The 22621-nt window shown below is 54.4% G+C and overlaps 2 protein-coding genes across 3 annotated transcripts; both read left to right on the top strand.

Moving 5' to 3' along the window:
* The first annotated feature begins 10574 nt into the window (after positions 1-10574).
* Positions 10575-16175, top strand: HINFP (histone H4 transcription factor). 2 transcript variants are annotated; one of them, XM_090027785.1, is made up of 9 exons: positions 10575-10766; positions 10892-11118; positions 11334-11445; positions 12310-12462; positions 12772-12849; positions 12942-13062; positions 13154-13292; positions 14277-14401; positions 14781-16175. In XM_090027785.1, exons 1-9 carry the CDS (start codon positions 10610-10612, stop codon positions 15271-15273), a joined length of 1605 nt encoding a protein of 534 aa, XP_089883911.1. In that variant the 5' UTR covers positions 10575-10609; the 3' UTR covers positions 15274-16175. The 2 variants fall into 2 exon arrangements, with proteins under 2 accessions (XP_089883911.1, XP_089883912.1); XM_090027786.1 differs by lacking the exons at positions 10575-10766; positions 10892-11118; positions 11334-11445 and adding an exon at positions 11549-11629.
* Positions 16176-17042: 867 nt separating this feature from the next.
* Positions 17043-20494, top strand: LOC149853488 (uncharacterized). Its single transcript, XM_090027972.1, has 6 exons — positions 17043-17079; positions 18901-19035; positions 19406-19573; positions 19709-19962; positions 20179-20283; positions 20384-20494. Exons 1-6 carry the CDS (start codon positions 17043-17045, stop codon positions 20492-20494), a joined length of 810 nt encoding a protein of 269 aa, XP_089884098.1.
* The last annotated feature ends 2127 nt before the right edge of the window (positions 20495-22621 follow it).

Here is a 22621-nt window from a genome sequence, read left to right as displayed (position 1 = left end):
GCACCATAATTATGGTGCGTTAATGCACGTGTAGATATGCCCTATTAACTACTACCAGCTCAAAGTCACTCCTTTAGCTCCAGGGGCACAAGTCTGGCCTTTGGGGCTGAAGAAGGTCAATGTTGGCAGAGTCAGGTCAAGGTCAGTGGGAAGGACGGTTGTCTCCTCCTGCTCTCTGTGTGATGCTTGTGCCAAATGTGGCTTAGGAGGAGAGGCTTGAGAAGTCAGGAACTTCAGCATTACACGGTTCTTTTCCATGCTCAGAGCCCTCTCTCCTACATTGCCTCTGCAGCACCTGTCTCAAAGCCGGTCGTTAGTGTGGTCTGAAAGATGGAAGAGTTTTGTGGGCAGTTTCAGCTAGGGTTAGATATTTGACCAGTCAAATAAAGTTTGGTCCATTGACCCGTCAAATATCGGTCAAAAATTGCCAATAGGTCTAAATAATATGCAGGAAAAGCACCATTTTTCCTTAAGAAATGTGTAAAAAAATAATTAAAAAATCGTATTTCTGTCAACAAACTACAAAAAATGTGGTTTTTTGGTAACAGTGCTATAATTTTTGAATGATCAAAAAAATATGCAGTCAACTGACAATATTTGACTGGTCAGCTGACCAGCTTGCCAAACCTAATTTCATCCTTACTGTCACCTCCCAGGATTCAGAAAGGAAAGGGGGGCTACATTGCAAAGATCCTAGTTTTTTATCAAACATGTTTTTATTTTGGTCTTTGGTAAAGACACAAGGAGTTTGGAAGGATGGTTGAAGGTTTGCACATACTGAAACTGCATTTTTGGTGAACAAAAATGTTCGGTAACAGAATTTTAGTTAAAAATCCCCAGGATAAATGGAAAATGGGCAAATATTCTGTTTCTTTCTTCCCTACCAAACAAAATTCTGTTTCCATAACAAATAGTCTTTCACCGGTGGAGGAAGAAACACATATAGTGTAAAAAAAATTCACTCCACTGTATAAGCAACCCCAGGCAAAGATAGGTAAGATATTTCCCAGAGTCACGAAGCAGTAGCTGCTGCTGAACTAACTGGGCTGGCACCACAGAAAGGGTTTTGGGGGGTATTTTTAATACTTCAAATTCTATTATCATTCCATTTTTTAAAAGGCTGAACATCATTACAATGGGTCTAGGTGCCGTCTACCTGAGAGGTGCCCCTTGCTCCAAGACACAGCCCATACCTGGGTTGAGTTGGGCTCTCCACATGAACAAAGGAGCCCCTGGCAGGGTTTGTCACTGAGGGCAGGAGCAACTGGTTTCCTACTCCTGTTGGTCCAATGGTCTGAGCACACTGCAAAAAACATGTATTTGGCAGGGCTCAGGGAAAAGGTGCAGGGTTTGCTTTGCCTTGATTAGCTGCTTTGCTTTAACAGACGGCTTGGAGAACACACGATGTGCATGTGCTTGTCTGCATGGTCAGAGATGCGATATCCAAGTTGACTTGTTTGACCTAGAGATTCATGCTTGTGATGTTTCTACTCATCTAAAAGAACTGAATCGTTCCTAATGGTATAAACCAGTGCACCTGATTTAACATCAGTGATGCTCCATCAGGTGACACCAGCTAAGAGCGTGGCCCATTGTGGTTAGGGCTTGCAGGTTATAACTAGGCCTGGCATGTCTGATGGGAATGAAAGGCAGAAGATGACAAGCAAGGCTTTTGTTCTCCGTTATTTGTTTCAGTTTAAACCAAAAACTTTCCCTTGAATAGGCCAAGATGAAAGAGCAAATCAACTTAGTAGAACATGGCCGTTCTTCAAAGGGCCTGTTAGCAAGTGGCAGGGGGTAAGTCAGTCAAAAAAAACCACGGGGTAACCTGAGCAAAGGTATTCTTTAAAGGTGCCATTTGCCTCTGTGCAGAGCCCCAGCGCCAGGCTGTAATGATAACTGGAGCTCTCACGTAGCACGGTACTCCCATCTCAAGGCACTTTGCAAAGAGGTCAGTAATGGTATCATCGCCTCCATCGTATAGATGGGGAAACCGCAGCACAGAAGAACAAAGTGACTCATGTGAAGTCACGCAACAAGACAGTGGTGTGTTCGGGAGCAGACCCCAGGTGCCAGCCCCGTGCCCCATTCACCAGGCCACAGCTGCTCAGGAAGAGGTGCACACAGGCAGAATCAGTCTCTGCAAAGCCTGCCATTTGCTTGGCTGTTTTGACTGCCACTGAGCCCAGGGATGCACCAGAGCAGAAGCACAATAAGGCACCGGCTCCTTTATCCTCTCAGCTGGAGTCTGCCCACAGAAAGAGCCCGCACCTGTGGCTGCCGGTGAGGAGCGGAGCACAAGGCTTTTATTCAAATGTTACAGATGGAAACTTGATGTTCGAGTTAATCCCTCGGACGACAAACTGCCGTGTGTTTCCGGACAGAAAGCAAACAAGTGTCCCCAAGGGGAAGTGTTTGATCTCTTTAGAAATCTGATTTACCTTTCCACATTCCTGCTTATTCTCATCCAGCTGGCAGTCTCCATTTGTCACCGTGAGTCCTACATCCTGCCATCCCCAGGTGCAGAGAAGGTGCTGAACCTGGAGAGGGGAACGTCTGAGGGCGCGAGGGGTGGCTGGCCATGGTGTGGGCTCCGTGCTGCCTAAGTACAGTGGACCAGCCATGCCGCTGCTGTTGCTACAACCATTAGTTTGGATTCAGATGGTGAACACAGGCCCCTACCGAGATAAGGGCTCCATCGTGTTCATTGGGAAAAACGGCTGCTGCCTTGGGGACCTGACGGTCTAAAGAGGCAAAGAGAAGAGCGGGGACCACAGGGGCAGAGTGACATGCCCAAGCACGCCCATGGCACGGATGGGAGCAGACACCCAGCACCCCACGGAGTCAGGAGAGCCTTCCGCTGATGGAGCGTGACTCATCCACTGACTAAGCCTTTCCCCTGGGCATTGATTCAGGCCTCCAATGAGTAAGATTTTTATCCTGTTCTGCTGTAGCCCCTAGCTCCTTCTCCATCGATTTGAAGCACAACTTCCGATGCAAGACCTGGTTATGTTTATTTGCAAACGATGACGAAGCTGTGTCATAGCTCTACAAGAAACGCGGTTTCTTTGGTGATAGGCAAAAAGCTGCTAACAACATCTTTAAAAAGATTTGCTAACAAGAAAGATACAAGGAGGCAAGATTTTACAGGTACATGCACACACGCATACGCATGTGCATTTCTGTAAAATGTTGATTGCTTGGGGGGGGATTTCCCAGGAATTTTAAACATTCATGCTTCTAAGATGTCTATATTTAAATTGAAGCAGCTAATGCATCCCTGTCACAGGTCCTAGTCCAAGGTAACACAGAAAAAGTGAATAGCATATGCCAACTACACTCAGGACCTCAAAGTGCTTTTGAGCTGGTATGAGAGCTGAATCTCGTATGTCAGGTCAGGATCATTATACATGTACCTTACACAGATAAGAAGCTAAGCAGAGATCAAGTTATTGGGCCAAGGCCTTACACTATTAGAAAGCTTTCTTGATTATGGATCAATGCTGATCTTAGTTATTCCAGGGGAAATGTGGAATAATTGAGTGAAAACCTTAAGGGTCTATGAAGCTGTTGAATAAGCTCAGGAAAGAAATAGGAAACAATCCCATTGCTTTAGGAATTCAAAACTAATCTTTAGAAAAAGCAATAGCAAATGTTCAGGAAGGAAGGATATTTCCATGGGCAGGAGAGAAGGGCTTTTCAATAAGACTGATCAAACTTTTTCCATGGAAAAAATGGCAAATCGCATTTTGACTATAATAATGTTTGGGTTTTTTTCTGGGAAGTTTTGTCTTTTCCTCAAACGCACCTGATTTTGAAAACCAGCCAACTGAAGGTGCCACAGACATTTGGTTTCAGGTCTTACTGGCTGAACATTTTGGGGTTTTGATCAAGGTTAAAGAGACAAACCTCTTCAGCCATTCAGTCTTTCCCACCTCTAACTTTGGTCTGTTTTTGAAACGCATGATATTGGAACCAGGAGGTTTAAGCATATGAGACTTGGGAGTCTTAGAGCCAGATCATAATTTGCAGGAAGGCTCCTTGACCTTTCTCTAGCAGGGTCTCCAAATTAAGGCCTCTGAGTGATTCCAGTGCCATGGAAAGGGGCCCCAGAGTATATGAAAATCAAGTCCTTGGCTTTCATAAGTAATCACCTTAATGGAGCAAACTCTGGACATCTGAAAGAACGTGCTCAGGATGCCAGTGGCAATCCAGGGCTTTGGCCACATCAGATGGGAAAGGGAAGACTGAACAGCAACAGGTTTACAAACCATATATGCAGCTTGGGACACTCTTCATGCTACAAGAGATGTATATAAATTGCAATGATGAGTTAAGTGTGTGCCTAGGAGAAACCATAAATGTATGATTGAAGCAAACCTTAAATCCTAGCAGGACTGCCAAGTATGACTTAGTATGTGCAGAGCAATTGTCAGTGTCCTGGGATTAGCTGGTTGGCTTCTGCAGCAAGACGGATGGGTTGGCTTTTGCTATAAGGGGATTTCTACTTGCTTGGGGAGCAGGTGAGGTGTGCTGCATAGCCAGGGAAGAGAGAGCAGCGTGTGATGTAACAGGAGGGCCCTGCTCTGGGACCCTGAAGACTTGGGATCCTGACAGCCACTGCCTGGTCCTGTGTCCTTGCAGCAGCCTCCCTGTGCCTCAGTTTCCCCTTCTGTAGAAGGGGAATAGTGACACTTCCCTGCTGTTCTGGGCCGACAAGGTGGCCTGTTGGATTGGAAAGTGGGGAACCAGGATCTTATTCCTAAATTTGGCTGCTGCACTGCTAGACAGTCAGGGGCAAACTGCCTCGGTATCCCCCCCGTAACATGATGCTCATCTCCTTTGCGAGGCACTTGATGGAGGGTGCCACGTAAGAGCTAGGCAGCGTTGTTATTGCTATGCCATCACTATAGTCTGAGCACGTTAGATAATATCCTTCTGTGGGACTGAGCGGACTTCATTGGCCTTTATACCATATCAGCATCAAACATAGGGCTGATTCCTTTATACCATTAGCATCAAACATAGCATGCGAAAGGACAGGCCAATTTTTATCAAATGACTCACTGTAGCAAAACACAGTGCTGTGATATTACACGTGTCTCTTAAGTCCCCGATTCTTGTTACAAATTAAGGCCCCAGGCCTGCAGATACTCTCCCTCCTCCTTGGCTTTACTCACACAAGTAAGTCCTGCTGCAACCAGCTGGTCTACTCAGCCAGCCAGAGTTGTGCAGAGGCTTAAGTCATGCAAGATTAGGGCTGATCTCATTTATCTGCTGCAAGATAAGGGCCGACCCCTGAAACCCTTTGTCACATAGACAGCCCCGCTGGTTTCCATGAACCAGACCTGTCCCCGAGACATTAAAAACCTGAAGGGAAAATAAGCTTCTACGAGAATAAGATGTTCTATTAGAAGAGTCTAATAGACTCTTATTACCATCTTCAAGTAAATTAAGTCATGTCACAGAATAATGATGGCTCAGTCATTCTCCAGAAACACTGCATTGTGAGGGAAGGAAGCATCCTAACTTGTACTTAGGGAGGTTGAACTATTAGTCAATGCTGTTAAACTACTGAGCTGTTGCCCACATAGTGATGTAAGGCACCAGTCCTGTCCTTATTGTTTAGATCTGCCCAGACAGCACATAATGTACCTGTTCCTTTTTTTCCTCTCTGTCATTGCTGTTTTGATTAAACGCGGTTGACAGCAACATTTGAACTCTTGGAAAGTTTTGAGGATGAAACTCACCCGTTTCCATACTGAGCGCTGCTGTACGTCCTCCTTTTCAGATTCTGCGAGGGCTCTGGAAGTGAATCTGCATGAGCTTTCCAGGTGAGACTGAAGTCAATGTTCATTCTACGCCAACGGAGTCCTTTTGGAGCCTGCCAGGAATGTATTTTTCACAATTTAGTGATGTCTCTGAAATAGCCTGCTTGGGATTTGTTTAAATGCAAATCTTTGGATGTCTGTTTCACTGCAATTTGCATGGTCAGTGCAGGTCCTTCTCAAAGGTTCTTTCTCTTGACTGAAAAGGCAATTCATGGGTGAAAATGGAATTTCTTTTATGGAGAGGGCAAAAGTCCCCTAACATAAAAGACTGATGAGTCGTTCAGCAATCAGGTGGCTTCAGACATCAGAAAGAGTAAGGAATAGGGTGGAAAAAATGGCGTCTACAGGCCTCAAGCTGGTAAGCTGGTGTCTACAGGCCTCAAGCTCACGGTGCTGGGCGCTGTGCAGACAAACAATGAATCAACCTCCTGTGCCCTCGGACAACAAGCTAAGCTGGCTGTTAAAAATGAAAATAAAACTAAATCTTGAGGAGGTTCTCCATGAAGTCAGTGGTGGAGAACAGGGTCCCTTGGAGGAAGTGGGTAACACCACCGGTTAACTTCACAAAAGCCACCAAGCATGGTACCAACTTTATCAAAAGCCGGCAGGACCAGATGCAACGTGGTGCCCCACAAGTGAATATCCACGTGGCTTGACCAGCCCTCATTCTGCTGGATCCTCTTTTCATAGTCCATCTGGAAGGCCTTCATTTGGTTCTCTGAGATCTGCAAGTATCTTTCTACTAATACAGGTTCAGTCTCTTGCTGGTCGTCACTAGACTCCTTGCAGATGGCAATGTACTCTGAGAAACTCAGTGCCTGCTGTCCCTGAACTAAGCAGCAGAGTGAACTGTATTTACGCTTATCCCTTGGTTCAGAAACTTGCCCCAGTTAAGCAGCTGGCAGATCATTTTTGTGTGATGCAGGAACCTCAGCACAGAAATAGGTAGGAGAAAGAATGGAGTGAGGAACATCTGCAGCACCTGGTCTAGAAGAAGTGCAGATTAGTGCTCAGCCGCTTGCCTAAGATGGGACTCTATTTACACCTGTGAAATGCTGCTCGTATATTCTTCATAATCAAATGCTTCATTTCTTGTGGACTCCGCTGGCTGCTCCAGAGTGTGGTTAGGCTAGGTCTGTCATTCATTTGAATTCCTGGGGCTCTTGGCGATGTTACACTGGGAATGAGTTTGGCCCGTCATGTGTGCAGCCGGCATAACTGGGGAAGGGAGTTTATTTTTCCAAAATATCTTTAATTTAATTTGGGGGGGGGGGGGAGCAGAGTGGTTGGCAGTGGCTGCCAGGAGAAAGAAAAGCAGGTGAGAGAGGGACTGAAATAACAGAGTTAAATCACAGGTCCTGGTGCATTTAACCTGCTCTAGCCTGGTGATACCTTGCCTGCCCCAAGAAAGCAAGGAGAGAGGAATTGAACCGAAGTGGTTAGAAGCCAAAGGGGAGGGGCAGCTTCCCAAATGGGAGGCTTCATACCCTTCCTGGATATTGGAGTCTCTGATAGACCTCTTTTCTCCCTCCTTCATGTAAGGGAGATCCTCATCTCACCCCAGACTGTTCTCCCCATCTACAAGTTTCTTGTGCTTCGATCGCTGATGAATATTCTCTGTCTCCCTTTCCACCTCCAAATTCACTTCCGCAGAAGCTACTGCTGTTGCCTTTATCTCAATAGACCCCACAGGCAGGGCACAAGAATCAGTGCCCCCATCATCCTAAGCACTGGGCTGACACTTTGACAAGGAGACCAGTCCCTGGGGCAGGGAGAAGAGAACCTAGGTTGATGACCAGGAGCAACAGGTGGGATAGTGAAGCCAGGCCAGGGTAGGAGGTCACAGTAAAAGCATCGTGTTTCTGCATCCTAAGTTGTCACAGCTTTCCACAGGTCAATCCATTGTCAGACCCCCGCACCAGCTCTGTCTGCTTCCAGCTCAAACTTATTTGCTTGGTTTACTACCACTTTGCAGACCCAGGGCAAATCTTTGTCCCAGGGCTATCGGCAGCAGTGCAGCTAGGATTGCTCTCCCTGTATTGCTGAAAATGTCTATCCCTTTGCATGCCTTTTTTATCGATGGAAAATAATTGCATTGAAGCCCTTGGGACTTGGAACTGCTCTGTCTCCTGAACACAGGAAATAATTAGCCAAAGATGAAATCCAATCACAACCAATGCTTGTCCTACAGCAGACCAAGCTCTTAACATGCACCTGCCTTTCCAGTCACATAGGGATGAGATTTTCTGTTCAGTCTATTGGATTTAACCATGCATCTTCCATGAAGTTTAATTTGTGGAATCCGGATGTGTGATAGGATATAGCTATACAGCCAGCTGTGTATTGACCCATCGCCATAACAGGCCACATTTTATCCAACTGCATTTGATTTTGACTTGTATTTGCTACCTGGCTAACCTCACTGCCCTGTTTCCTAATACAAGGTGTTAGATGCGCAACTGTAAGAGCGAGTGTTGATTTGTGTCATTCAATTTTGGTTTTAAATCCCTCACCTTGCTGCTAAATAAGAGGATATTTGTTGTTTATCGTTAAGTGTTATCACAAAACACTGTGTATTGCTATATAACGCTATCTTGGAACATGCAACATAAAGCTGATACTTAATTTGCTGTGTTTGACCAGGACCTCCAGCTGTCACGATTGTGATTGTAATCTTATAGGATGCTGGGGGGTTACATGTTTATACAACAATCAGTGTTTACCCTGAGGACATGGGTGACTGACTTTACATTTCAGTTGGTATAATATATTGCAGAGTTTCACACTTCTGCAAGCTTCACTGTGAAAAGCAGCTGCCGTGTGAATTCTCATTAGATGCTGAACACTTGGGCCCTGATTTGGCAGATATTAATGCACCCATTTAGTTTTCAGCATGTGTTCATCCCATTGATGTATAAAGGCCTACTGTGAAAAGTTGGTTTATTTTTTCTCAAGCAGGGTACTATCAGTAATATCCCTCGTCCCCCTGCTCAATCCAGCAACACACCAAAGCATGTGGTTAACTTCAAGCTGATCAGTAGTATAATTGAAATCAATAGGTTTTCCTGGTTTGGGTCATATATTAGCAAATAATTAGTTCTAGTACTAAGAGGGAAGCAAAATGTTTTTAAAAATACACATGGAAAAATGCTGCCAAAGCCAGGACATACAAATTTCCACCCCCACACCCCAAGCTTTTAAGACCTTTTTCCCTGGAAAATTTGTGACTAAGAAGTTTCCTTCAATAATAAGTATCTTTCCATTGTGGGACTGTGCACCTCTTTGTTGTCGTTACTCAGAAACACCAGGACTACTGCCGTCGATACCATCTTTAAGAAAACCACAGTATTGAAGCTTTTATATCCTGGTCCTGAATTCATTATTCAGTGGGGTATTTCGCTCTTTGTGTTGGGGGAGGTGGGCGGGGAGGAGAAAACAGTAGTAATTAGAGGGACTCTGTAAAGAGAGAGAAGAATAGAGGAAAGAAAAGAGATTCAAATTATGGTCTGTAAATGTTTACAGTGTTCTTTATTAGATTATCTGATGATTCCATTTATTAAGCATTTCAGGGCACCAGGAAAAAAAAAACAACACCCAAGCAAGAAGCCCTTATCACCTTGCGTCTCATTAATAATGACTATGTTATACACACACATCAACCAGAGAATAGAAATCATTGTTTGCAAGGAAGATATTATAGGAAGGTTTCAATGTCCCCGTGTTTCGCTTCTGGTTTCACAGCAAAATTGCTGGTTGTATGTATTGACTTGGAACTTCTGCCTCTTATTTGCCTAGTGTTATTTGCATGAGTTTTCGCATTGTCATTCATCATGTTGAACGTGAAGAAAATGAACCCAATATGAGCTCTCTTGTGACTTTGGGGGGACAAACACACACAGCAAGAATAGCAACGAGCTTGCCATCACCCAGGTCACCCAGGCTCAAAGACCATTTCTATCTGAGTCGCCAGGCATGCAACAGGAGCGCCGACCCGAAACCTAACAAACAATGAAACTTAAATCGGGGGGAGGAAGGGTTCGAGCTCGGTAACATTTCCTGTGCCAGGTGCAAGGCATTGGTGCATCTCTGCTCCACCCTAGGTCCGATCTCAATTTTTGGAAGTGGGACAAACACATTTGGGTGCAGACAGATTGAGTGGAAAAGATGATCAGCGCTCACGACGTGCAGGACCGGGTGTTATCAACTCCATCGAACGATCCGACGAGCTGTTCCCCCGGTGAGGGGACGATCCGGCAGGGGTTAGGGGCAAGCCTGAGACCAGATACAAGGGGCGGGAAGTGCTCCCGTGGAGCTGCAGGACTGGGGGATCAATGATATCCCTTCGAGACGGGATCAGCGGGTGTGAACAAGCTGCGGTGGGAGCGAGGCCAGCAGAGAGCTTCCGGTGAGAGGCCCATGCACAACCCCGGCCCCTTGCTGCCCGCCACTCTTTGGGTCTGACCCCCGTGAGGTCAAAGGGCAGCACGCAGAGCCTTACCCCACAACTCCAAAGCCCCTGCACTAATGGGGTCAAAGGTCCCTTAGATTAAGGGGGCAAGGAGGTCAAAGGTCATCCCCCTTGCCTTGTTCCTCCCCACTTCCGGTGCCACTTGGCCGGAACCATGATGCCCACCCAGTTCCCGCCCGGACTCGCTCAGCGGCGCACCGCGCACAGCTTCTTCCCTCGCGTTGATTGGCTGGCGGGCGTGGCGGAAGTGTGCAGCTTTCCGTGCTCCGGTGTGCCCCCGCGGCGACGCCGAAAGGTCCGGGCCGGGAACATGGCGCCGGGGCGGCGCGAGGCGCTGGTGCTGCAGTGTGAGTGGGACGGCTGCAGCCACGTGGCCGCTGCCATGGAGCCCTTCTGCGCCCACGTCTCCGAGCACCTGCAGCAGCAGGAGGAGCTCCGCGCCCAGCGCGGCGACGGCGACCCCCTGGGTGAGGCCCGGATTGTCCAGCCCCCCGGCGGGGCGGGGGGAGGGGTTGGGGGGGAGCCGTGCTCTGATTGAGATGCGGCCCCTGACAGACCCGGGGCACGTGTCCGTGTCCCGTTTGCGTTGCAGAAGAATACACGTGCCTGTGGCAGGAGTGCGGCTTCTGCTCCCCGGAGAGCTTGGCCGACCTGATCCGTCACGTCTACTTCCACTGCTACCACACAAAGCTAAAGCAGTGGGGGCTGCAGGCCCTGCAGAGCCAGCCGGACTTGAGCCACTGCCAGCTGGATTTCCAGAGCCGCAACATCGTGCCGGAGATCCAGGAAAACTTCCAGTGTCTGTGGGAGTACTGCGAGGTGAGGGCCGCCCGCGGCACTGCTCCGGGGGTGAGTGCGGAGCAGCCGGTAGGCGCTTCGTCGTCTGGCAAGCGTTGCACGTGCGGCCGCATCTCGATCGGAGCGAGGCCTCTGGACGAGGCGAGGGAGAGTTCCCCTGAGCTCTGTCAAATGAGGATTCGTCCACACTAATGGTTATTTGTTTGTCTGCCCCCCAAATCCCCCTCGCCCCGCAGAGGTCATTCGATAACCCGGAGTGGTTCTACCGGCACGTGGAGGATCACAGCTTCTGCTTGGATTACAAGGTTGCTGGGAAGGAGAACCACGTGGTGGCGTGTGGCTGGAAAGGTACCTGACAGCCGCGTGAGAGCTCTTGGGGGAGAGTGTGGACGGGGGTTGGGAAGCAAGTGACAGCAAAAGCTGCGTTAACCGGCACTTTGTTAGCCAGAAAACTCTGTTAACCGGCGTCCCAGGGATGCAGCGAAAGCGGAACCGGCAGTACCACTTCCGGGGGACTTCCTGTTTTGCTGCCGTGAGCCAAATTTTTTTTTGCCACTTCTATGGCTTGAGGCAAAGCAGCCTGCATGGGGGATCCCCCTCCCTGTCCCCTGGCACACTGATGCTGGGCGGTGCATATTTGATTAACCGGCATCCCCCATTCCCAGGGGATGCCAGATAACAGAGCTTTTACTGTATATCTAATGATTTACACCAGTTTAGGGGTTTCTGAATGCCCCTGCATCAGGCCCTGCTTCAGTCATTGCTCACCCTCCTGTACAGCAGCGTATGCCAAACTCAGCTTGGGCAGACTTGACATGAAGCTGTTTTAAAACCCAGGCTCAGGAAAATTAATATCGGGTGGGCCTGTGCAGCCATTTCATCTGTCTGTTGCCGTGCGGGTCTAGCGGAGCTAGAGTGCTGTAATGCTTTAAGGCCACGATGCCAGTGCTTACTGAGGAAATACCTGTGTTGTCCTGTAGGATAGTGGCTGCAAGCTGGGTCAAGCCTCAGGTTACTGTCTACAACACATCTTTTATTAGCCTCTAGGGGTAGTGACAACCTGTCGCACAGTGGAATAGCAAACTGGAGGCTTCCCTGGGGCGGAGCTGGCTGGTTTCAAGCCACTTTCCTTTGTACTGCCAGCAGTGTTTCAGCACTCCCAGGTCTCTGCCATGGCTCTGACCAGCATCTGTTTCTTCCTCTTGCATTCAGACTGTGACTGCACTTTCAAGGGGCGCTGCAAGCTGCGGGAGCACCTGCGCAGCCACACGCAGGAAAAGGTGGTGGCCTGTCCAACTTGTGGGGGGATGTTTGCCAACAACACCAAATTCTTTGACCACATCCGCCGGCAGACTACCGTGGACCGTGAGTACAGGGGATGACCCTGGGCTGTGAGTTGGGGCAGGGGGTGCTGAGGCTGGGCCTGGAGCTAGAAGCGAGAGGGATTTGCTAGTTTCTGCGTTTTTATTCCCAGCTTCCACATCTCTTGTTCCCAGTTACTAGAGTCAGTAAGGTTGTTTTGGAGCTCAGTGCTTCCCAGTTTGTGCATGTGGCAGCCCAAGGAATGCTGTGATGGTGCTGGAAGGCACATCAGTGGCTGCAAGTGTCTGTCTTGGCCACTAGTTACTGCCTCAGATCTCATTTCATCACTCTTTCTCCCCCTCTCCATTATAGAGCAGAGGTTTCAGTGCTCTCATTGCTCCAAGAGGTTTGCCACGGAGAGGCTGCTTCGTGATCACATGAGGCACCATGGTGAGTGACCATCCTCCCCTGCCCCCTCATTGGGCATGTTCTGTTCCCTTCCCTGGCCCGTGATAACAGCTCCCTTGGTCCCTCTCTTTCAGTCAACCATTACAAGTGCCCTCTCTGTGATATGACCTGCCCGCTGCCCTCTTCCCTGCGCAACCATATGCGCTTCCGCCACAGTGAGGAACGTCCCTTCAAATGTGACAACTGTGACTACAGGTGGGCTGCAGGAAGGAGTCCTTCGCAGGGGGGGCGGTGGCAGAACAGGGCCTGCTTGGTCGCTCAGCTTCATTCTCTTCTGTCTTTTCAGCTGCAAGAATTTAATTGGTCTGAGGAAACACCTTGACACACACAGCAAAGAACCGGCCTATCGCTGCGAGTTCGAGGGCTGCAGCTTCTCCGCTCGCTCCCTGTGTTCCATCAAGCTGCACTACCGCAAGGTCCATGAGGTGGGAGGCACCCCAGGGCTCTGCCACTCTCAGTTGGGGCTTCTCTGGAAGGTTGGGAGGCCCTGAGCAAATCCTGGGAGTCCCTCGTGCTAGGCCCTGTACATGGAAAGAAACAACATGTGCACGTGAGGAAAGGGGAATGCGATCATCCCCCTCCATGCACAGGGAGAAACTGAGGCCCAGGGTGTATCTACATTGTAGCCTCAGTGCACCCTGGGAGAGAATCCCCAGGTCCACCCTGACCCTGAGACTGCTGGGCACTGCCCTTGAGAGGGCCCTGGGGGGTGGGCAGGGCTTGTTCTGGAGTGTCCCTGCCCCAGAGCTCTGGCGACACTGGAGGCAGATCACCTGTGAGGCTCTTGGTCTGCGCAGCTCATCTCCCCGGGCTTGGGTCAGCATGTTCACATGCAGTACCTGCTAGCACATAGCTGCTCCTTTGTCCCGGCTGTTCCCCCTCATTCCCTGCACAGCAGGGCTGATGACTTCAGCAGCTCTGGTGCTGGATGGGCCAGTTTGGGGCCTCTGGGGACTGTGGAGTTTGCTCCGTCGTTTCATTCCAGTGTTTCATCTCTTCAGAGCTCTGCGCTCCCCGCCAGGGACTGGTGCCGGGAACAGCAGCAACTCTTAAGTGCTAAAGATTTTTTTTACCAAGCAGCAAGCGCGGTATGGGTAAACAGACAGATGCTTCCTGAAAGAGCTCTCAGTCAAGGGCATGGAGAGCTAAAACCAGCAATGGAGGCAGTACTGTCTGCTGCGTGATTTTCCACAGGTCCCTGGGGTATGTGGGAGGCCTCTCTTTGCCAGTGCTGTCTGTTGCCCTGGCCTTACCTTTCCATGCTTGCATGGCAGTACTATGCTTCTAGCCTGTACAGTGGGGTCTGCTGGGGAGCAGGTGGAAGAGTCACCTGTTGAATGGGAGCGCCCGGGCCTGCTGGCTGGGAGCTGTGACTGTAACATCCTTCCTTCCTTCCCACCCGTCTGCAGGGTGACTCAGAGCCCCGGTATAAGTGCCACGTCTGTGACAAATGCTTCACGCGGGGCAACAATCTCACCGTGCATCTCCGGAAAAAGCATCAGTTCAAGTGGCCCTCGGGCCACCCTCGCTTCAGGTACTAGAACTCTGCCCCCCCCCCCTTCTCCCTTCCTTTGCTCCATATCACCAGAGTTCAGGGCTGGGCTGGAGATGCAGTGTCTACAGGCTGGGGTCAGAGAGGCAACTGATGTGCTAGATTTGACATTCCTGGCAAGGCTTCTCCTGTTGCGCCCTCACATTGATGAACCAGGAGCAGCCTGGTTTAGGGGCTTGCCCATGGTCCGGGCTGCAGCATTACCTCCTGGGGAGGGGGAGGAGTGAGCAGCCCCTGCTGATGCCTGAGTGACCCTGTCGGGTGTGTTGGTATGCAGGGCTGTGCCCCAAGTAAATGCTCCTTCTGCTGGCTGCACTGGTCCTGCTTGCCAGCTCTACTGTCCCTCTGTCTGGCCCATCAGGTACAAGGAGCATGAGGATGGCTACATGCGGTTGCAGCTGGTGCGCTACGAGAGTGTGGAGCTGACTGAACAGCTGTTGAAGGAGCAGGAGAAGCAGGGCAAGGCACTGGATGGCGCCGGCGACTGCATGGTCCTGCCCGAGGACGAGAGCAACCTGCAGGTCATCATCGTGGAACCACCTGCGGAGGCTTCCCTGGAGGAAGCCAACGACGTGGCCACACCGCTACCCCTGCTGTACGCTGTGGCCTGCCCTGGGACAACACAGCCAGGTGCCTTGCTGAAGCAAGAGCCCAGCACCCCCTCTGACACTATTATCCATGTCATGAACCAGACCAATGAGCATGGGGAGAGTGAAACAGTGTTCTATGTCATGGCCAGCACGTACCCTGAGGAGTGGGCAGCTGCGCCCAGCAGCCTCACTGAGGAGCCAGAGGAGAATGTCATGGACCGGCTGCAGAAGACAGCAGAGGAACTGGGCATACAGATAGTGTGAGGTCACCTTGGCTTCAGGGAGCCCCGGGGGACCTTGCCACCTCAGGTGGGGCTGGCCTAGATTTGAGCCCGTGGCATTGCCAGGTTAGGACCCTCGGACGTTGTCCAAACTCTGCTTAACACCAGAGCTGAGGGGGATGGCACTGCCTATGGGAGTCCCAGAACCTGCTTTCCTCCCGGGAGTTGTGGCCAGATCCCTTTGCTGTGCTGTCCAGCTGCAGAGGCGAACTGGTATAGGGGGAGGGTGGGCGGGTAAACGCATAGGGTTGGGGGAGGATCGGCCTGTCTCCAATAGGAGAAGGTGGCAGTGGCTGAGGGTTGCCGTGATGGGAAGTGGCTTACAGCTCAAAAGGGAGGGAAGAGGACACCAAAGCCTCCTTGACAGCGATACCATCCATCTTGCCTGGGAGGTTTGGTTCTTTGTGTCCTCTATGATGGCTCCTGGCAGGAAGGTTGGGCCTCTGCTGCTGCTGGCTCCTGCCGAGGCCTGGCCAGAACCCAGCTCCTGTGGCCACGTGCAGGAGGCTGTGGGTGCTGGTCCTACCACGGGAAGTAGTGACCAACCCCAGCCGGGTGTTGTGTGTCTGGCATCTTGTGTGGGTGAACACTGGTGCCTTTGGCTCTCCCAGTGGGCTAGTCCTTGTGCTAGCGGCCTGGGGAAGCTCCTGTCACAGTGTTAGTGTTGTCTCTTCCCCGTCTCCTTGCTGGTTTCTGAGGGAAGGCAGGGCAAGACACTTCATGGGGTGCCAGCGTGAGGGTGCCCTTCTCATTGAGGGATCCCTGTGCTGCCTTTGTGCCCCCTCGGCTTCCTGCCTGTGGCTTTCCCCACATTGGGGCTCAGGTGCTGGCCTGCCCAAAGTGCATTTCACCATGAAAAATAAAGGTCCTGCATGCCAGGCCAGCCCCTTGCATACTGTGTCTGCTTTATGCCTCCCCCCAATCATCCTGGGCACCTGCATGCCACTGGGCAGGGCCAGAGCGAGCAGTAGGGCCTGGAGGTTTGTGCCCTTGCACGGTGCTGTGTGGGTTCAAGCAGCGCTGGCTCAATTCCAAAGTGATGCCCGCAAGGTCTCCCTGGGTGAAGGATGTTAGCCACATCCCTTTGCAGGGAGGATCAGGCCTTTCTGCAGGTCTATTCCTGCTTGTTCGTGGCTGGGATCTTGGTGCAAGGATCATGATCCCTGAGCCCAGCCCCAGCTGTGAGGAGCTGGGGCAGCTCTGCCCAGCGTAGGTGAGTCGTACCCCTGCTCCACTCTGGGGGTGGGCGATGAGCTTGTTGGGAGGTGCCCACCCCAGCTCTGGCCACCTTTCCCAGTGCCTTTCAGATCTCTTGCTGGGGAGCTTTCTCCTGGTGCTGAGGTTCTCGGGATGCAGCCCCTGGGGAAACCCAGCCCCACTGTGGCTGAACACCACAGGCCTCAGAGCTGGATGCTGTAGTCCACCCAAAGGGAGAGAGAAATCTTCCAAATGGGCTTATGCTGAACTGCAGCACAGCTGGCATAGCCCTTGGAGAGCATCCATGTGGCCTGCGGCACTGGTCTAAGCAGCTTGAAGCTCTTACCCCATCTGTGTACAGGTCTGGAAGGGCCGTGTCTGAGCTCTGTGTTTGAGTTGCAGAAAAGCTCCCGGGTGCATTCTAGCACAGGGAACTCCAGACCTTTGTCTCCACTTGCTTCTCTGGATTACCATGAGGCCTTATACCTTGTAGCGCCAGCTTAGCCAGGTGAGGAAGCAGCCACTTCCTCCTCCAGGCAGCTGTTGCCTGGGGAAATGGGGCAGATGGATTCTCCCATCTTGCAGGAAAGTGGTGAGCAGAGGTTCCTGGAAGGGAGCCAGGGAGGTGTTTCTGTGTTGGAAGCTGAGAGCCAGGTGTCTTGTCTCCTTCGTGAGACGGACCTGGGGGCTGGGCCTGGGCTCCGGGGGGTCCTTACGCTGTGGTTCTGGCCTTGGCATCCCCTTGAGGCACTGGGTGTTGCTTCTGTCCCTTATCCTGGAGCTCCAGGAGCTGGAGCATGTGGGATGGTGGTGGGGGCCTCACTCTCCATTCAGCTTTGGCCACATGCTTGCTGCCCTATTTATGAACCCAACGCAAGCGTTGCTTTTAGGCATGCCCTGACCGCAGGCCTCAGGGATGTGCGCTCTGGGCCTGGGCAGCATGTACACCAGGTGCTGGGCAACAAGGTGGGCAGGCATGTGGGTGCCTCTTCCAAGGGAATTCCTGTGGGGGAGGAAGCTGAAATGGCTCAGGCAGCCACGACCACATCCCCTGGGTGTGTCCTCTGGCCTACAGTGGAAGGGCACCATCGTCACTGGTGCCATACTTAACTCGGTGGGTGGCAGGGATGAACAAGGGCTGGCTTGAGTTGCAGCAATAATTCATTCCATGAAACAGGCTGGGCAGTGCTGGAGCACGTGGAGGCATCCCTTGTGTTGGTGCTGCTGCAGGGCTGGGCCTAAAGCTGTCATACTCTTCCTGTCCCAGGGCAGCCTGGGCGTACCCGGGCAGAGTGCTGGGCAGTTCCTGTCCTGTCCCGGGAGCGCGGGTGGGTTCTGGGAGTAGGGCCTGAGCAAGCTGTTGCCGCCTGCTACTGCATGGGACTTCGCTTTCATTGGCAACCTGTTTGGGATGGAGGAGGGTGTCCCTTTAAATGTAGTCCCGATGGCCAGGGTAATCTCCACTGAGATTATCTGCAGGGGGGAGACTGGGGATTAATGGGAGCTCCTTGCCTGGGTGGTGTGACTCCCCACCCAGTGCTGAGCAGAAGGGAACAGCTCCCCTTCCCCTGAGAGAGCTGGCTCCAGGCAGAGCAGGGCCAGCAGGCAGCCAGCTAGGAGCACCGGGGGAAATGGCCAGGCAGGGCCCATGACCTGCACAGCCAGAGGCCAGCAAGGGCAGAACCGGGAGCTTTAAAGCCAGGCTGGGGCTGGCTGGTGAGCAGAGGGGGCCCTGCTTAGGCACCATGTGGCTGGGACTCCTCATTGTGGGGCTGGCTGGGCTTGCTGCCAGCCAGGAGCAGGAAGGTGAGTGCCAGGGAGCTGTGGGCTGTGGCCCTACTGCATGAGCAGCATGGGATGGGGGGTGTCTGCACTCCGCTGTAAGGCAGAGAGGTCTTGCCTGGGTCACTGAGGCCCTGCAGGCTCCAGGTTGCTCGTTAGGGGACTGGGCACTGCCCCGGCCCTGGGGGCTTTGCCGGCCAGGTTGGGTGGTCAAGCCCTGAACCCTCCACAGAGGGGCTGTGTGCAGTCAAGACGGAGGAGCCTGGGCTGGCCGTGCACCAGGCTTGGCTGCAAGGACTCATCCCTTTGCAAAGCTCCCCAGAACGTGGTGTTTGGTCCCCTGGCAGCGTGGCCTGGCCCAGCCCTGCTCCCTCTGCCTGGCCTGTGGCCCACGTGTCATGGAGCCAGTGCTGCCTTGTGCTGGGAGCGGGGTGCTGCTCGCCTATTGAGGGTGCACGGAGCTGGCAAAGAGGAGACGGTGCCTGGATGCTTTCAGGCAGGCTGGAGCAGCCTGGCTTAGCCATGCTGGGAGCTCCAGCAGGGAAACGAGGCTGGGGAGGAGCAGGGCAGGCTGGTGTCGGGGAGCGAGACCCTAGCCCAGTAACTCGGTCCTGCTCTGCGCCTGCTGCAGAGCTCCCAGACACGTACTGGTCTGGCACGGCCCCACTGTGCCTTGGGGGGTGCAAGGGGAAGCACAAGGAGCTGAAGAGGAGCCCGTGTGGGAACGGCAGCTGCTGCTGGCTGGGGTACAAGTCCTTCTGCCGAGGTATGGGGGCACTGCGGGCTCTGGGGGGCGCTGAGTGACCCTGTGCACCCTGGGGGGAGTAGGTGTGGCTGGTGCCATGGAGGTAGCAGGGCGCATTCGCATCCTTGAGGCCATGGCAGTCATTGTCCTCAGCCCTCTGCATCACTGGGGCCTCCGTGCATGCCCCTGCGGCTTGCAGAACGTGGCAGTAACAGCCGGCGCGCTCGCACCCTGTGGCACCACGTCCCCTGCCCTGGCACATGCACCTGTGGCATCTCTGTGGGTCCAGAGCCCTTGTAGGAGCGGCGCTGGCATTCCCCCCGTGCCAGGACAGGGACCCGCGGCCTGGTGCTCTCGCCTGAGCGGGGCCCCCAGGTCTCTCTGTCCTCAGTGAACTGCGGGCGGCCTGAAGCAGACTTCAACTCCGTGGTGCACGGCAACGACTGGTGGGTGGGCTCCGTGGTGCGCTATGCCTGCCGCCCCGGCTTCCTGCTGCTGGGGGACCCGGCCAGCGCCTGCCAAGCCGACGGCCGCTGGACGCCCAAGCCCTCCTGCCTCCGTGAGTGCCGCGCTCCACCCCAGAGCGGGCTGCATCGCTGGGAGGCCACGATGCTGTAGAGGAGCCCTGTGGGGGTGGCTCCTTCCCGGCCCCCCAGTCACAGGCTGCTGTCACCCCCATTCCCTGCCCCACCAGGGATCTGCCTGTGGGGACGCGTCGAGATCAACGAGCAGGACATCGACGGGCACTGCTCATCCTCATGCGCCGGCAGGACCCATGTGGGGGCAGCGCTGGCCCATGGCTGCGTCCGCCTCGCGGACTGCGTCACCAAGCAGTCGGGCTGGGCCCGCTGGTTCATGCGCTGTGACATCTGCGAGTGCGACTGCTACGTCCCCTGCGGTACGGGCCAAGCCCCGGGAGCCGCATCCTTGTCTGGACCCCTGTCGTGCGTATGCATGAGCAATGATGTTGCTTCGTAGGGGCCACCGCCTGCAGGGTAAAAGCCCTACTACCGCTGTCACCTGCAGCAGCACGAGGCTGGGGCCTGTTCCCGCGAGTCCAGCCCCAGGCTGCATTTGCAGAGCACCTGTTGCCTCCCGGCATGCGCAGGGGCTGCAGCCTGCTCTTTGCGCCTGGGCCTAGCCCAAGCTGCTCTCCATCCCCAGCTTAGCTCCAGGTTTGCATTGTGCCAAGACAGGGGTGCCTTTGGCTCAAACCCTGGCGGCTTCGCCAGCATGGAGAGCCACGGGGGCCATGTGCTGTCCCCAGGGGTATGATTCCCTGCCCCCCCCAGCATGCATGGTGCGCAGGGGCAGAACAGGTCATCGCGAGGCGGGTGCCCATTGTCTCTCCCCTACACTCTCTTTGCAGCTTCCTCTGGGTAGAGCACAGGACCGGGGCCAAGACCCGGAGCCAGGAGAGCTGGACGTGACCATGGACAAGTCCTCTTGCCTCAAGCTCCCCCCCGCCACTGGGGGCTGACACCCACCTGCCAGGCTGAGTCTAGGGCACATAACGGGTGGTCCTGCGCTAGGACCCAGGCAGGTGGAGCTAGAGCTGCCCTCCTCCTTCCTCTGCTCATGGGGTGAACTGCGCTCGTGGGGAGGGTGGGGGCACTTGCTTCTGCCCCTCCTGGGGCATTTGAAGTGTTGCGCAGCAGCTCGTTCTCTTTGGGGGCTGGAAAGGCACCGTGAGAAATAAACCTTGGCATGTGTCCGGGGCCTGACTCTGCCTGGGGCTGTCTCTAGGGGACACTTTGGACCCCCCTGTTGCATGCTGCCCCCCCCCCAGCACCTGTGGTAGTTCTCCATGTGGCCGGCAGAGGGCAGCACGCAACAGGGGAGGTGGGAGCTGGGGGGGGAGCTGAGAGCAAGTCTGGATGCTCCCACCTTGTGCCCCAGCCCAGAGACCAGCTCATCCCAACTGGAGCCCCCACCTGCAGCCCGGGGGCTTGTGTCTGGGGCGGCAGGAGGCACATCCCCCGTGGCACCCCGGGCGCTGCGGCCTGGCCGCGGGCCGTCCCCGCAGCAGGCAAGGAAGAGCAATCATTTCTGCTGTGTGGCTCGTGTCTGAGTCCTGGTTCTGCTCCCCCGGCCACCCTCCTCGCTGCTGATCCCCTTGGCCGGCTCCCACCCCCCCGGGCTCACCCGTCGCATGCATCCTCACCTTGACTGCAGGCTGCGTCCAGCTGTGGTCTCAGCCCAGTCCTAGCCGGCACCAGCTACAAGCAGCCCCTGGACAGATGGATGGGGGCCCTGACCCTGGCCTGGGAGGTGTGTCCCCCTCTCCAGGCGAGGCTGCATGGAAGAGCCCGGCTGTGCTGGGAGGGGAGGTGTTGCCCTGCTGGGGTGAGGTGAGGTGGGCTCAGCCCTGGCTCCGATGCTGACTCCTTGGGTGACCGGTGGAAAGTCACTTAGTCCCTGTGCCTGGCTTTCCCCACCTGTCAGTTGGGTTTAACACTGGGGAGGGGACTTGCGTCGAAGGGGCTCAGGTGCCGGGGGGCAGGTGAGTCATTGCAGACAAGGGAGCAGGAGCAGGAGCAGGGCTCCGGGGGCCGCTCCTGTGTCTGCTTCTCCTCCCTGTGACCCAGGAGCAGACTATGACTAATGGGGCTTGCCGGGACACCGGGACCCGGCAGGGGCTGGGGCTGGGGCTGGGGCTGCTGGGAAGAGCAGTGCCACAGGTCATGCTGTGACGTGAAGTGTCCCCTGCAGCCAAAGGCCCAGCTAAGTCCAGTGCCCCGAGCTGAGCTCAGCAGCTGCTCCCAGCCTTGGCATCTGTGGGCACCAGCCCCAGAGCTGGCCCGGTCGTGCCGCAGGCATCCGTGCCCTGCTCAGTTGGACTAGGGGCTCCGGGCAGGAGCTGCTTTCTGACCCCAACCCCAGCAGGATGCAGCCACGTGGCACGGAGACCTCTGCTCAGCCCCTGCCACGAAGGGCATTGGGGGCTGCAGGGAGGAAACGCGAGGGCTCCTGCTGGCACCTTGCTGCTGCCCAGGCACCGGGCGGCCTGCCTGCCTCCACGCCCCAGCCCTGGGACCAGCTGGCTGCGGGGCTGAGCGCTGGGACCCCATGGGCAGAGCTGGAGAGCGGGGCCCTGGGAGGCTGAGCTGGGGAAGCGGGTGGCCGTGCTGGGTGCTGCACCTGGGCAAGTCGCTGGGGTCCAAGGCTGCAGAGTGGGATCATTCAAGGGGGCTGTGGGCAGAGGCCCAACACCCCAGGGCTTGGGGCAGTGGGGGACGCAGGGCTGGGTCCCGGCAGGAGCCCGGGGGTCAGTCGCACTGACGGCTGCTCCAGGGAGGGGCTGAGGGTGGGCTCCGGTGCGCAGAGCGGGGCTGGGCAGGGCCCCGCCAGCCCGCGGGATGGTCTCCCCAGGTGAGCAGGGTCCCTCTGGATGGGCCAAAGCCCTCGGCGCAGGTGCCCGGGAGCAAGAAGCGCTCAGTTCCCGGGGGCAGAGGGGCACTGTGGGCATCCCCGCAGCACCCAGGGCTCAGCCCCGCTCGGCCTCCATCTTTCCCCAGGTGTGCCGGAGGTTTCCATTGTCTGGTTCCCCCTGAACTGGGAAAAGGGGCTCTTTTGTGCCGGCCACAGCGGCCTCCGTGCCCTAGCT

This window comes from Crocodylus siamensis, chromosome 14 (assembly GCF_052110815.1).
Source record: "Crocodylus siamensis isolate JL-2025a chromosome 14, ASM5211081v1, whole genome shotgun sequence".
Lineage (NCBI taxonomy): Eukaryota > Metazoa > Chordata > Crocodylia > Crocodylidae > Crocodylus > Crocodylus siamensis.
The sequence above is the reverse complement of the archived record's forward strand: the minus strand, read 5'-3'. Positions and strand labels throughout refer to the sequence as shown.

Excerpts from the sequence above, each read along its gene's own strand:
- HINFP (XM_090027785.1), top strand. The coding sequence starts at position 10,610 with ATGGCGCCGGGGCGGCGCGAGGCGCTGGTGCTGCAGTGTGAGTGGGAC. Across the intron at positions 11,119-11,333 it reads GTCTGTGGGAGTACTGCGAG|AGGTCATTCGATAACCCGGA; the intron begins GTGAGGGCCGCC and ends CTCGCCCCGCAG. Across the intron at positions 11,446-12,309 it reads GGTGGCGTGTGGCTGGAAAG|ACTGTGACTGCACTTTCAAG; the intron begins GTACCTGACAGC and ends TCTTGCATTCAG.
- LOC149853488 (XM_090027972.1), top strand. The coding sequence starts at position 17,043 with ATGGGGCAGATGGATTCTCCCATCTTGCAGGAAAGTG. Across the intron at positions 19,036-19,405 it reads GTACAAGTCCTTCTGCCGAG|TGAACTGCGGGCGGCCTGAA; the intron begins GTATGGGGGCAC and ends CTCTGTCCTCAG. Across the intron at positions 19,963-20,178 it reads TGTCTGGACCCCTGTCGTGC|CTTAGCTCCAGGTTTGCATT; the intron begins GTATGCATGAGC and ends CTCCATCCCCAG.